Source organism: Chenopodium quinoa, unplaced genomic scaffold (assembly GCF_001683475.1).
Source record: "Chenopodium quinoa cultivar QQ74 unplaced genomic scaffold, ASM168347v1, whole genome shotgun sequence".
NCBI classification, from domain to species: Eukaryota; Viridiplantae; Streptophyta; class Magnoliopsida; order Caryophyllales; family Amaranthaceae; genus Chenopodium; species Chenopodium quinoa.
In genome coordinates this window covers 135,892-149,990 of record NW_018745013.1, presented here as the reverse complement: position 1 = coordinate 149,990, position 14,099 = coordinate 135,892, and the positions used below count along the sequence as shown (strand labels likewise).

Genomic DNA, 14,099 nt, shown 5'->3' with positions numbered 1-14,099 from the left:
GCCGTGCTCATTAGTAGTTTCGTCCCCATTGTTTTTTGCACACTTTGCCAAAAGTTGGATAGGCACCTCGATTCCCTGTCTGACACAATATCGCTTGGCACCCCATGGTACTTTACTACATACTTAACCAACATAGGCTTTTCCCAATTGCTCCATGGACCAAGTGTTTTTCATGGGTATAAAGACAGCTGTTTTCGTCAATCAATCCACAATTACCCAAATTGTGTCATTTCCCGCCCGAGTTTTGGGTAATGCCCCAACAAAATCCATGGAGATGGAATCCCACTTCCAACTAGGCACTTCTAATGATTGGACTTTCCCTTGTGGTCTGCGATGTTCAATCTTCACTTTCTGACATGTTAGGAACTTGACCACAAATTCTGCAACTTCAATTTTCATATTGGGCCACCAAAACATTTTCTTCATGTCCTTATACAATTTGTCCCCTCCAGGATGCATTGAATAAGGAGAACTGTGAGCTTCTTCCATCAACCTTTGTTTGATGTCCCCACGGTGTTGTGGAATACACCATCTTCCCTTAAAACGAAGTCCACCTTCTTCATCAATGGTGAAATCCGTTACCTGCCCTTCACCCATTTTCTCTTTTATATTCTTCAATTTTTCATCCTCCGACTAACTGTTCTTAATTTCCTCGAAAATCGATGGTCGTATAATCAAAGCGTTCAACATCCGACTGACTTCTCCTTGCTCTACTACCTCCAAACTCATCTTGTGGAACTCGATACACAGTTGGTCCGACAATATTATCGCATATATCGAGTGTCTTAACTTCCTACTTAAGGCGTCTGCCACTACATAAGCCTTACCCTCATGGTATTGGATTAGCAGCTCATAATCCTTGATGAATTCTAAACACCTTCTCTGTCTATTGTTCAATTCCTTTTGGGTGAAGATATACTTTAGGCTCTTGTGGTCAGTGAAAATTTTACAAGTCACTCCATTCAAGTAATGCCTCCAAATGTTCAAGGCAAACACTATGGCAGCAAGTTCCAAGTCATGGGTTGGGTAATTTTGCTCATACGTCTTCAGTTGTCTTGAGGCATAACCAATTACTCTCCTAGCTTGCATCAAAACACATCCTAACCCAAACTTTGACGCATCGTTGTACACCTCATACTCCTTACTCTCATTAGGTAATGCTAACACAGGGGCTGTTGTCAATTTTTCTTTCAGGGTTTGAAATGCTTCCTCACACTCAGGAGACCAAATGAACTTAAATTCCTTTTTCATCAAGTTGGTCATCGGTCTTGCTATTTTCGAAAAGTCCTTTATAAACCTCCGATAATTCCCGGCTAATCCTAGGAAACTCCTCACCTCTGACACATTCTTTGGGGTTGGCCACTCCTGTACAGCTTGTACCTTAGTTGGGTCAACCGAGACTCCTTCCTTAGAGATCACATGCCCCAAAAAGGCAACTTTCTCTAACCAGAACTCACACTTAGAAAGTTTGGCATATAACTGGTGCTCCCTTAACAACTGTAACACTTTCCTCAAATTGTCTTCATGGTCCTCCTTACTATTCGAGTAAACCAGAATGTCATCAATAAACACTAGGCGAAAACATGTAATCCGCACCGGTTCAAACCCCCCATTTCGCACCGGTTTTGAACCGGTCTTAATTTGGGGGGTGCTAAAACCCCATAGATTTCGCACCGGTTTTAAACCGGTGCGAAATCAGACTTATCGCACCGGTTTTAGGTGAAAACCGGTGCAAAAAACCTCACTTTTCGCACCAGTTTTTGCTTTAAACCGGTGCCAAAAGTCCCAAAAAAAAATTTAAAAAAACTTTTAGCACCGGTTCTGTTCCAAAACCGATGCCAAAAGTGCCCCAAAAAAATAATTTTTTTTTTTTTTATTTTTTGCATTTTTTTCACTTATATTGATATATAAACACTAACATATATATATAGTTACATATTTTCTTTATAAAAGGCTGTAATATTACAATTTTCGTCAAAAAATAAATAACATACAATGTTACATAAGCACAAACAACATGGACATGCAAAAGGCTCTCAGGCAGACTAAGCTGGCATTAGAAGCATTCCGATCATAACATTAGTCGAGTGCAGCGACCTTTACTCCTGAAAAAGCAAAATCACCATTACAACTTTCATAAAAGTTTAAGCTGACCAAGAAGACAGATATATTGCTGAAAAACTTACATCTACATCAGACATGAAGAAAAACTTTCCAAAGCTATAATATCCGATGTACACAGTTAAGATGTCACTGAACTTCTGCCTCATAATATGAATTAAATTCAGAACTTGAGATGTCGATGTACAGTTGCTCACAAGAGAGCAAAAAGGAGATAGAATCCCAGAAGTCAGAACAAACCAATGAATCCCAAAAGTCAGAACAAACCAGAAGTCAGAACAGCCTGTAAACGAGTAATTAACTAAGTAAACATTAAAGAGGGATGACGACAATACAAAATTAAGGAGATCGTTCATCATTTACGTTTGAAAGCAATACAAAATTTGAGATAAAAAATTAAGCTCCCCTTAAGTCTGAAATGATCTCATGGACTATACACAACAGATTGCTTTGGCTTTAATATGTAATTAAAATAAACACATTTTAGTATCTCACAATCTGATAGAAATTATAACTTTTACTTGAAAAAAAAATCTTCGGCTTTTCAGATGTAACAGAGAACTATATATAGATGCTTAAAATAAAGACAATATACTAATAAAAAGTATTCATCTATACCAGATTACCAGATAATTATACTTCAATGAAAATGTCTTTAAGTATTTAGAAGCTAGCCTCAATGAGTTACAATCAGGCTAATTCTATAGACACACTTAAATAATCTTTCAATTTGTCAAATCAGTTGAGCAACCACCACCATTTCCAAAAAGAAAGACTGGAATTCTGCTCTCAAGACAATACAACTATACGTGTGCATATTCAGTTTAGTATTCCAGCAAGATGAGAAACCTCTTATCCATTGAAATGGTAAACAGAAAATATTCGGGAAAAATAAAAAAGAACGAAAGATTGAATGTTGACTGACTTACATAGCATACGGTGAAAGTGGTCTTGGCTTTGGCTGTGCGGAAGTCTGCTCATTCCCTGCATCTTATGCTTCAATAGATTCAACTGGACCATTATTTGACAAGCTAGCTGTCTGAGATTCAGCACCATCCGAGGCCATGGAAGTGGCCAATGAATTAGGAGTTGTTGGGGTTGGCGAAGTAGGGGGCTTCAAGTCTTCATATCTGCAAGGAAAAGAGAAGATAACCAATTTTTTTATCAGCTATTTTCCCAAATAATATATGAGTTGAAAAGGGAATCTCAAATGTTGTGTAAAGATGAGAGCCAGCTACTGACTAGCTAAATGACTTGACTAAATTATGATCCATAGAATAAAAACTTCAAGTAAAAAGGTATTTCTATGTTGTGGTTAAATGAAGCCAAAATACAAAGGGCATCTTGACTGAATCAATTGAGTAAATGTGGGAGAATGATGCATGCATATGAGCAAATTACCTATGGTAATCTAGTTTATTCACTTGCTATTAAAACATACTACACTAGTACATTTCTACACATGTTTGGGATAATCACAAGACTTCACCACCCTCAGGATATCAGCATGACTGCAAAGACTTACACAGGGAATGGTGAGTGGTAAAAAATCAATTCCTCTTGAACATCTTCTGCCAAGGATCCATTTCCATTAATGAACTGTGGTACACCATCCACAGGTGTTGAAGTCTCCAAAGATTCTTCACTAGAGTTACCAGGAGGAGATGGGCTTGGAGAGCTGGGTGGCTTCAAACCCTCATAGCTGTTCATAAAAGACAGAAAAGTCAAGGGTATTTTTGCTAGCTCGAGCCACATAAATTTGATAATATAACTTATGCAGTATAAGAAGAAAGAGGCTGCAATTTCTGTGATTCCACTGTAGCCGTTACGACATATAGGACAAGCCCTCAATGTGGAATTAACATCCATTCCAGAGGTTGGTGAGCTGTTACGCCAAAATCTGATGCAAGTTATAGAAAATGGGTGGTCACATTCTGATAGCAAACCAAACTTCCGTTCAGAGGCTGTTGTCTTAGCGAGCACACGTTCTAAGCACACACTGCACTCTATCTCTTGACTGCGTTTTAGTGAAGGAACATAGGAGTTTGTCGCTAGGTATTTGACCCAAAAATCCCTAAAATCCAACATATTAACTTCGATAATACAACAATGAAACCCCAAAATCTAAAATAAATTCAATTATCAATTAAAATTCAAAAACCCTAAAATCAAAAAAATTAATTAAACAATTCCCCACCCAGCCTGACAGCCATTCCCCAACCCATCCCCGACAGCCACCCCCTCCCCCTGCACCACCACCGAAACCACCCTCCTTCCAGAGCCACATGAGCGCAATAGACCCCTCGCCCCAGCCCCACCAACGAAACCGCCCAAAACTTGAATTTCCCAACCCGAAACCACCCTAACTCCCATCCCTTTCCCCACCCAAAACCCCCAACGTCATGGCATCATTATCCTAACTTCCAACTCCTCCATTTTGTAAACTACGCAGATGTGACACTTCTTTCAGCACCATGATAAATCAGATGAGTACAGACAAGGTTCATATAATTTAACTTCTTTATGATATCCAACACCAATCCAACAACAGCTTAACTATTTTCTTCAGAAAAATATTTGAAACATGAAGACAGAAATTATACTAATGTACTAAAAATAAAAAGATTAGTACAAATTCAAGTGAGAATTGAGATTGTTTGGCAACAAGACTTTTGCAATTTTACACAACATATGAAATATGTGTCTATTAATATAATCTTATGCTTCTCTTAGAAGAAATCCTCTATTGTATTAGTTCTTGGGAAGATATAAGATAGAGATACCTTCAATTGCTGAATTTGCATTCTCATGGCAAGGACATCACCAGAAGCATCTTCGTTTATAACGGCCTGATAGGTCGAACAAATGGATATAAATATTATAATTAATGAACATGAAGCTAACCAGTTAATATTCTTTTAAAGAATGGTACTTAAAGGCAAATATTTAAAGAAAAGCAACTTAGCCAAACACAAAGTAGTACAGATTTCCTGACAACATACATTGTTCTTTATAAATTTAGCACGCTGAAACTTCAGGGTGCTAAAAGTCTCCAGTGAGCAGCTGTAAGAAGCTGAAAAGTTATATCAAGGAATAAAGTTCTAAACACTGAAAAATCTACCTTCTATATTTGGAACTCGAGATAAAGAAAAACAGGAAATACTCTGTATCTGCTTAAGCAAAATTATAAACTCTGCCATCACCTCAAAATAGAAGAGAATTATTTGAGATTGCTAAATCAACACTACCATGTGTATGAGATACAAACTGAACACTTTGCCTGGTTTAGATTCACATTACATTATAGATGAAAGTGACGATTAAAAAGAAAAGGGATGCAGGAAGCACTAACCAGTTGGATGGACTAATATTAGCAATTATAGTGGTTTTTGCATTCCCTCCAAGTGAGTTGAATTCCAAAGTATAGCTCAAGTCAGACTTGCAAATAGGATTCCTTGGCAGATTAATGAGCAAAAAATTGTGTTAGAAAATACCTGAAGCAAACAGGTAAATTTTAAATCTCGATATGGCACGTGATGGGATTTTCCATTGGATATGCTCACGAGGTTCATTATCGTGAGTCTAAAGCATTATAAAAAGTAAGGACAATCAAGAGATAAATTCTTTACTGTGAGCTACTGCTATATAGTTTTAATTGAAAGAAGGAAAAACAGACCTAAAGTTGACAGTGACTTATTGATATTTGTGGCTTCTTTAAGACGGTCACCTTCTGCACCAGAACTCTTTTTCCTGTAATGATCATCTTGGTGAGGCTAAGACTTGAAATAGATAGAAGTAAAACACTCAAGAAGAAGACTAGATTCTAGAACAATAATTTCTCTCTTTCTATTTTCTTTCTTTTGTATTAGTCTAGTACTAGCAACGAGTTGCAATTTATGATTTTACCTTTCAGAGCCAGCTAAATCTATAAGATTTAGTCGAGCAAAGCGATTATGTGTTACACCTTGGGATTCCCACTGCAGTTTTACCACCATTCATTAAGCACTTAAATTTCAAACTTTGAAAATTCTGCACTATAAAAGAGCTGGTTTTTTTTACACATACTAGACTTAGAGGGAAAATACTTACAGTACTCTCAATAACACAGGTGAATACACTGTGAGAATGACTACTTGCTCTATTCATGTTAGTGGCAGCCACCTTGCAGCACCCTGACAACCGTTAACATTTCTTCATTAGGCACTTGTATATAGAATTCGTAAAAAACGGGCATCGATTAAAATATCAGTCACCTTAGAGACTTTGAAACATATTCCGAGATTGTCATATTTACCATTCACGAGTTCATATTTGAAGATGACAAGTGGAATCATCACAGAATTTTACAAGTTGATACGTATCATTGCTAGTCATCCTACAGGCTCCTAGTTAATTTGCAACCTTGTCACAAGATATTTGTAAAGTTTGTTGTTGTAACTCATTCAGGAGGCCCCTAGTAAAGAGGCATATTTTAAGAGGTCAAAAATCATGTCAAGGGTTGAGAATACTTGAGATTAATTGGCTCCTTAACAAACCATGCTCTCACCAGAACCGAACCTAAACTTTAGACTTTAGCAAAGAACAAAAGATTATCTATCACCATGCAAACTTAATTATGCTTGTACAATCTAATCAAGGTCTTCTGTAGGTTGAGTATGTGTTTAGTTAGGTTGATCAATACCAGAAGAAGCTGTTGCATAACATCTCGAGCACTAGTGACCTCTAACTCAGTTAGGTTTTCAACATGAATGCCTTTCTTCAAGTCTTATCTGAAAAATGAGGAGCATAAGCTTTAGTCAAAACAAAACAACGAAATTCCAGAAAATTATAACATCAACAATTAAATGTTAGTCAAAACAAAACAAAGAAATTCTAGAAAATTAGAGGCTAATAAAAATAATATTGAAAAATCTAAATTAACAAAACCCTAGAAAAAGCCAATATATTTCAGAACTAATAACCTATAATAATTTGAAAACAACAACAATCACAATGAAATTGCCCCAATTTTGACCTAAAAACTGCAATCAAAATTGTAGCCCTAGCAAGAAGAAAACGAAATTGAGGTAAGAAGTTAAATAAATATAAGTTAACAACGAACCTGGTGGCCAGCTGTTGGACGGTGGTGGTAGAGCACAAGGACGGTGGTGCGTGCGACCGGAGCAGGCAGAACCAGCAATGGTCGACGGTGGGCACTTGCAAACACATCCAGTGGTGCTTGAGACAATTAGAAGATGGAACCCACCACCACTAGCACCGACAATTAGAGGAAGAACCAGCAATGGTCGACAGTGGGCACTTGCAAATCAGAAGCCCCTTCAATGGAGAATGTCGAGTACGCTTCAATGGAGGAAAGAGAGAGAGTGGAGAGAGGCAGATGACAGAGGAGGAAAGATCGAGGAGGAAAGAGAAAGAACGAATTATAACCGGTTTTTTTTTTACAAGAGTTTTCGCACCGGTTCGAATTGAACCGGTGCGATGTACTAACTTTTCCCACCAATTTTGTTAGAACCGGTGCGAAAACTCTTTCCCTCAATCCGGCCAATTTTTTTTCGCACCAATTTTTAAAAACCGGTGCGCATTTGGAAGTGCCCATTTAAGTTTTTCTACTAGTGAAATACCACTACAAACTTGTCCAGATAGGGTCGGAAGATTCGATGCATCAGATCCATGAACACTGCCGTTGCGTTTGTCAACCCAAACGGCATTATTGTAAACTCATAATGGTCATAGCGGGTCCTGAAAGAAGTCTTAGGAATATCTTGCTCTGCAATCCTTAACTGGTGATAACCCGACCTCAAATCTATTTTTGAGAATGTTCCTGCTCCCTTTAACTGGTCAAACAAATCATCAATCCGGGGTAGTGGATATTTGTTCTTCACGGTGACATTATTCAAATCACGGTAATCAATACATAACCTTAAACTCTCATCCTTTTTCTTCACAAACAGTACTGGAGCTCCCCAGGGTGAGGAACTGGGTCTAATGTATCCATTTTCAAGCAAATCCTCCAATTGAACCTTTAGCTCTTTCATCTCAGCTGGGGCCATCCTGTATGGAGCCTTGGAAATAGGTCCAGTTCCAGGGACCAAGTCAATCGTGAATTCCACATCTCTTTCTGGTGGCATGCCTGGTATTTCATCGGGAAATCCTTCCACAACAGGTAATTTTGTATCACTCTTTTCTTCTTCATCCCTTATCTCTTGGAGGCTACACATGAATAACGAATACCCTTTCTTGAGACACTTCTAAAGTTGTAACGCAGAAATAATTCTTATCCCTTGACTTTTCCCTTCCTTCCTATAAGTCACTCTGGTCTTTGTTGGGCCATAAAGCGTGACTTTCTGTGCTGCACAATCTATCTTGGCTTTGTACTTTCCCAACCAGTCCATTCCTACGATCACATCAAGGTCTTTGAGATCGAATTCAATTAGGTCCGATGGAAACTCTACTTCTGAAATAGTTAGGGGTATATTCCTAAAAAGTCTAGAATACTCTCTAACTTCCTCTGTTGGAATAGCTACATTCAAGGAGACTGACTCTGGACTTTCTAACTGGAGACTTTCTATTACTGTCTTAGAAATAAAAGAGTGTGATGCACCCGAATCAAATAAAACTTTCACAGATAAAGAACGTATAAAAAAAGTGCCAATTACCACATTATTGGAAGTCTCGGCTTCACGGCTATTCATTACGAAAATCCGGCCCTTAGGAGTATTTTCACCATTGCTGATTCCAGTGTTCTGGGCAGGTCCACTAGATTGCGGGGGTTTTGGGGGATTCCGTTCATCCTGAACCTTTCCATTCTTCAAATCTGCTTCCTTCTTGAAACACTCATATTCTCGGTGTCCCAATTTTTGGCAGTATCGACATGTCACTTTATTACCTGCACAATCCTTCCCCGGGTAATCCTTCCCACATCTTTTACAGAAGTAACTTCTCTTAGTTCTATCCTTGTTCTCTCTATTCTCATCACCCTGGTTCGAGTTTCTCCGAAAATTCCCTTTAAAGTCCCTCTTATCCCCATGGTTCTCATTCCCGAAATTTGCATGGTACTTGGGCCTCTTATCGCTCCCTTGGGGTTGATCATTAGACTTCCTTTTCTCCCCTGACATGCTCCCTAGCTCTCTTCCTTTGATCCCCTACAAATGGGCAGCTCGGCCATACACCTCATCTAGACTCTTACAGGTTGCCCCACCCAGTTTTCCTTGCATATTCCAAGTTAACTCCTGTTCGAACCTTTGGGCTTTGATAGCCTCTGTTAGTACTACTTCCGGTGCAAACCTCATCAGTTCTATGAACTTAGAATAGTACTCATTCACAGTCATAGTTCCCATCCTTAAGTTAGTGAAACTCCATACATTTTTGTTTCCTCAAATGGTCAGGATAAAACTTTTTCCTCAAAGCTACCTTAAAAACCTCCCACCCAAAATTAGGGTCTTTCATCAATTCCTCTTTCTTTTGCGTCCACCATAAGTCAGCTTCTTCTTTTAGATAGTAAGCACCATTACTAACTTTCATATCGTCTAGACAATTGATTGCATCAAACAACTTATCGAACTCTCGGATCCAGTTTTCAAGGCTAGCTGGGTCCTCTTTTCCTAAGAAAAAGGGTGGTTTGGCTGCAGCTACTCCCTTAAAGACTTCACCAAAAATGTCCCCATTTCCTGAACCCTTCCCTTGGTTTGCTACTTGGGTAATGTTTTCAGCAAGATGGGTTAGTTTCTTAAGGACCTTGCCCATATTGGAACCAGCTTTCTTATTCTTTAACTTTAAAGACATATTTTTCCTGAGGTTCACATTTGAGAGAAAGAAAGAGAAATTAAAATTGATTCGTACACATAAACATAGAAGAAATCAAGAAAATACTTTATTATTATTACTAATTGATATTCGAAGTACATTTTATTATGCATAAAATTTATTGAAACAAATCATAACATATATCATTTATTTGAACCCTTCTCTTCCACTGGATCGAACTCTGGATCTTCACTGTTAGCCTTCTTGTTACCATTGGGTTCCCTCAAATAGGTTGGTACATAATCACTGTAATTTGGAGTTTGGCCTGACTTTGGGTTTGGGTTTCCTTGAGGGTTAGGGTTGTTGGGTTGTGGAGGAGGTGAAGAGTTGGAACTAGAAGATGATGAAAAGTCATGAATTCTAGGCCTTTTTGGAATTCGGGCTTTGGTTTGAGGTTTTGGGTGCTCACGTGAGATATGAACCTTATATTTTGAGAAATGGGAAGTAGAAGGATAGTTCTTACGTCATCCAAGGGGTGGGATGGATTCATCGTCAGAAGAGTCAAAGTCTTTTTCATACTTTGGGTAAGAGAAAGGGAGTTAGGCGTTTAGGTAGCGAAGTTGGTCAACCTCGGTTAATGTGTGGTGAGGTGTAAGATTAGGTGGCTTCACAAACTTCCTTTTTGGTTCATATTTACGCTCTAAGTAGTGTACATCATTCTTAAAATGGGTTAAGGTGGCTAACCATCTTCCCTCATGGTATTGTCTCTCGTTCCAAAGTCCATCATCCTTAACCACATCCCCATACTTCTCAAGAAGAGGATAGTACTTCTTAATCTTGGGTAAGTGGGCTAATGCCAAAAGAACTAGCCAAGGAGGTTGGGTAAAAACTTCAAGGTTGTACTTCTCATAATAGTGTAGAGCTAGCACCGTTATTCTAGTCACAAAATCGCTAACACTGAGTGCATCGATTTTTAAGTAGTGAATGTTAAAGTACTTCTTCCTAATATCATCCAACATCTGTTTAGACAACAATAATTCAATAAGTATTCATATAAACAAATAAATGTTCACAAGCATATTAGTTTAACATGCATGGGCCACAAATATACCCAAAATGTCCTATCCATGGACTTCTTCTCATTGAACCCCCTTACATGCACACATAATTTTGAAACTTAGGAATTTCAGTTCATTTTATTTCGAACTTAATAATGTACTCGACTCATGATATAGGATGGTCGAGCCCGCGTCTCCCAGGTAAGTTACCCACAGCGTCGGGGAGAGCCTTGCCTAGACAGAGAGGCGTACCCATTATAGGTCTCATTATGAGAACCCGAGCATCCTTTTCTCAATCATCTTTCCAAAGAAGAAAATAGTTTTTTTTTTTAAAACGCGAAACTCTATCCTATATGCCCTGTTAGGTTTCGTAGTGACCCACACTACGCGGAAAGAAATCCGCCAAGACTTTCCCCTATAATGAATGCAATTAACAAGCAAAACATAATTAAACACAAGAAAGGATAAAAGATTATACCTTTGACGCGTGCTTCGCTCAACAAAGAGCTCTTACTTGAACCTCGAAAACATGAGGCCTCCGACGGGATCGTACCCTCGAACCCGACCCAAGCGTCCTAAGTCTCGAAGGTTAGTCGAGACCCGGACAAATAAAACTATGAGTTTTATGAATCAAGGTTTACTCAAATCAAGAGTTGCCTTTTAATTCCACTCAAGGTTGTGTATTTCCAAATACCCAAGCCTTTGGTATTTATAGGGAAATGCACCCTTGAACTTCATTTCCCAACCAATGTGGGAGAATGAATAATTTTGATAATTAATTTATTTCCAAAATAAATTAATAATTAAATCAATCACAATGCAACAAGTGTCAAGGGGAGAGAGAGAGTTAGGTGAGGACCATGAACCTTGGGGGGACCATTGCCTTGCTCCTCGAGGCATGCTCCAAGCCCTTGGTCCCCACTCACCTCAAACCGCCTCAAGCAAGGGCTGCTGGGCTGGCAGCCAGCTAGGCACGCCAGCCAGTGCTGCCAGCTAGCACCATCCAGCAAGCCCCGCATCACCCCAGCCAGCATATGCGTGCTGTGCTAGGCGATGCTTGTGCTGCTGCTGCTGCGTGCTAGCGCTAGTGCTAGTGCTAGGCGCTGCTAGCTACTAGCGCTGGCCCTTGCCTCTCTCGCCATCGCACACGCACTGCCCCCTCGCATTTCCAAGCATGCGTGCTGCTAGCGAGCCACGCATGCTGGGCATCGCCTCACCAGCCTCACGCACAAGCATGCGAAGCTTGTGCTGTGATGCTGCGATGGCCTATATGCACGCGCACTGAGCGAGGCTCGTGCTACTGCTGCGATTCCCTCCACGCACACGCACACACGCACTGGCCTAGCCATGCGATAGTGCTGTGCTTGTGCGAGGGGCCTGCGATGGTGCCTAGTGCCCAGCTACGCATGTTGCGGTGCAGTGCCATGCGAAGGCACGCATATGCGCAGCCATGCTGCTGCGATGGTGCGATAGGCTAAGGCACAAGCACACGCACACACGCACAGCCCTAGCCATGCGATGGTGTAGTGCTTGCTATGCGATGGTGCCTAGGCACCCATGCTGCGGTGCTGCTGTGCCATGCGAAGGCACGCACACACGCACATGGTGCTGTGATGGGCAGCCTAGTGGACCTAGCACGCATGGCGCGCCTAGCACACCATGGTGCGCCTAGTACACACATGGTGCGCCTAGGGTTGCGATGAGCTAGCCTAGTCTAGCTACGGCTATGCTCATACTTGTTGCTTGTGATTTTGCGACGCTCGGCCTCGACGCCCTAGGCTCGATATCCGACGTCTATATTCGTAAAACTCCGTCGACTCATTAAATCCTTCAGATTAATTCGTCGTCTCGGATCGGTTGTTCGATTGGGTTCGACCCGAAGGGTTCAATTAAGATTAAGCTGTAATATTAATTGTACCTTAATATTACTGATCAGAAGCGGCCTCCACCTAGGCATTCCGATCACTTGACCTTACTGAATAATTAGCTCTGTAATAATTCTGAACCCTCTATCAGAATAATACACTTGTTGGAACGACACCATTCCTTTCATGCCCAACTTAAGTCTACCCATCCAATTTATTTATTTCAACTTTTAATATTGTTTAAAGACCCGACAAACTGATACCACTTTGTAACACCCCCAAATCTCCCTCTACGGAATATGTAGAAAATACGTATAAATACCGTAGAGATAGACTTGGGCGTATTACCGCCGCGTAGTAACGCAAGGATTATATTTCAAAATACTTTTGCAGCGGAAATTCTTTATTCATTATTGATAGTAATTCAAATAAAAATGTTCATAAATTATGACACAAAAACAACGCAAACTTTTCCTAAGCTAGGTGAAATTCCCGTGGACTCCCATATGCATCAATCAACTTCCACCTGAAAAGTTCACCTGCTTACCATTATAGTAAACAGGGCAAAGGGAAAACCAAAGCACGTATTAGCAAATTATGCTAAGTAGATTACGTGTGAGATAAGTAAAACATTAATTAAATCACGTACATTTAATTCCAATAATTCCAACACATTCTTTCCAATATCATACTAATGCAAGAACTTTTACAATTCAATTCTTTCAAGACAAGTTTAAAACTCAATCGATTACATTTCAAAATAAATTCCTCACTAAGTGTGCACACCCCCCAAGTGGTTTACTTTATGAGCAAAGGCCAATCTTGAGGAAAGACTAGGTCATGCAAAGTCCATAGCCTTCTTTAATCCAGTCCCTAAGTGGGATTCATAACATATCGATTGATTTGCTTAAAAGCACCTTTTAAAAATCCGTTATACTTGAATAACAATAAACTTGTAAATCGTTTTTAATCCAATCCTTTTTAATATTTTCAATCACGATTCAAAGTCTCTTTTGTTTTAATCAAAATCATTAATTTCAATCCATCGTACAACATAATTTCATACAACATAATTTCATACGGAACGTAATAACATAATTTCATACGGAATAATATAATATAATTTCATACGGAATAATATAATATAATTTCATACGGAACATAATACAATATAATTTCATAGACAACTTTCGAAGGTATCAAACCACATAACGTACCTTGATCGTAACACGAGCGATTCACACAATTACTTCACTTAATCACGAACACCCTACACATTATTCTAACCTTAATTAATATAAGGCTATCAAAT

General features: G+C 39.4%; 3 protein-coding genes across 7 annotated transcripts; all 3 read right to left on the bottom strand.

Annotated features, from left to right (window-relative positions):
- Window positions 1–1,956: 1,956 nt before the first annotated feature.
- LOC110708191 (protein TIC 62, chloroplastic-like) lies at window positions 1,957–4,987 on the bottom strand. 4 transcript variants are annotated; one of them, XM_021886279.1, is made up of 4 exons: window positions 3,647–4,841; window positions 3,051–3,251; window positions 2,187–2,404; window positions 1,957–2,105 (listed from the first exon to the last, which is right to left on the bottom strand). In XM_021886279.1, the coding sequence occupies exons 2-4, from the start codon at window positions 3,175–3,177 to the stop codon at window positions 2,100–2,102; spliced, it is 351 nt and encodes a 116-aa protein (XP_021741971.1). In that variant the 5' UTR covers window positions 3,178–3,251; window positions 3,647–4,841; the 3' UTR covers window positions 1,957–2,099. The 4 variants fall into 4 exon arrangements, with proteins under 4 accessions (XP_021741971.1, XP_021741969.1, XP_021741970.1 ...); XM_021886277.1 differs by lacking the exon at window positions 1,957–2,105 and adding an exon at window positions 4,905–4,987 and having other exon boundaries at window positions 3,647–4,195; XM_021886278.1 differs by lacking the exon at window positions 1,957–2,105 and adding an exon at window positions 4,905–4,986 and having other exon boundaries at window positions 3,647–4,021.
- A 659-nt stretch (window positions 4,988–5,646) lies between these two features.
- LOC110708192 (kinesin-like protein KIN-12E) lies at window positions 5,647–7,495 on the bottom strand. Of its 2 annotated transcripts, XR_002508652.1 has the most exons (5): window positions 7,223–7,495; window positions 6,803–6,890; window positions 6,211–6,293; window positions 6,028–6,098; window positions 5,647–5,871 (listed from the first exon to the last, which is right to left on the bottom strand). XR_002508652.1 is itself a non-coding variant. In XM_021886280.1 (4 exons), the coding sequence occupies exons 2-4, from the start codon at window positions 6,265–6,267 to the stop codon at window positions 5,763–5,765; spliced, it is 237 nt and encodes a 78-aa protein (XP_021741972.1). In that variant the 5' UTR covers window positions 6,268–6,293; window positions 6,803–7,109; the 3' UTR covers window positions 5,647–5,762. The 2 variants fall into 2 exon arrangements, 1 of the variants encoding a protein (XP_021741972.1); XM_021886280.1 differs by lacking the exon at window positions 7,223–7,495 and having other exon boundaries at window positions 6,803–7,109.
- Window positions 7,496–9,465: 1,970 nt separating this feature from the next.
- On the bottom strand, window positions 9,466–9,903 carry LOC110708177. Its single transcript, XM_021886265.1, has one exon. The coding sequence runs from the start codon at window positions 9,901–9,903 to the stop codon at window positions 9,466–9,468; it is 438 nt and encodes a 145-aa protein (XP_021741957.1).
- Window positions 9,904–14,099: the final 4,196 nt, after the last annotated feature.

Excerpts from the sequence above, each read along its gene's own strand:
- LOC110708191 (XM_021886276.1), bottom strand. The coding sequence starts at position 4,209 with ATGTTGGATTTTAGGGATTTTTGGGTCAAATACCTAGCGACAAACTCC. Across the intron at positions 3,252-3,646 it reads TACCACTCACCATTCCCTGT|ATATGAAGACTTGAAGCCCC; the intron begins GTAAGTCTTTGC and ends TTTTCCTTGCAG.
- LOC110708192 (XM_021886280.1), bottom strand. The coding sequence starts at position 6,267 with ATGAATAGAGCAAGTAGTCATTCTCACAGTGTATTCACCTGTGTTATT. Across the intron at positions 6,099-6,210 it reads CCTGTGTTATTGAGAGTACT|TGGGAATCCCAAGGTGTAAC; the intron begins GTAAGTATTTTC and ends GTAAAACTGCAG. Across the intron at positions 5,872-6,027 it reads GATTTAGCTGGCTCTGAAAG|GAAAAAGAGTTCTGGTGCAG; the intron begins GTAAAATCATAA and ends TGATCATTACAG.
- LOC110708177 (XM_021886265.1), bottom strand. The coding sequence starts at position 9,903 with ATGTCTTTAAAGTTAAAGAATAAGAAAGCTGGTTCCAATATGGGCAAG.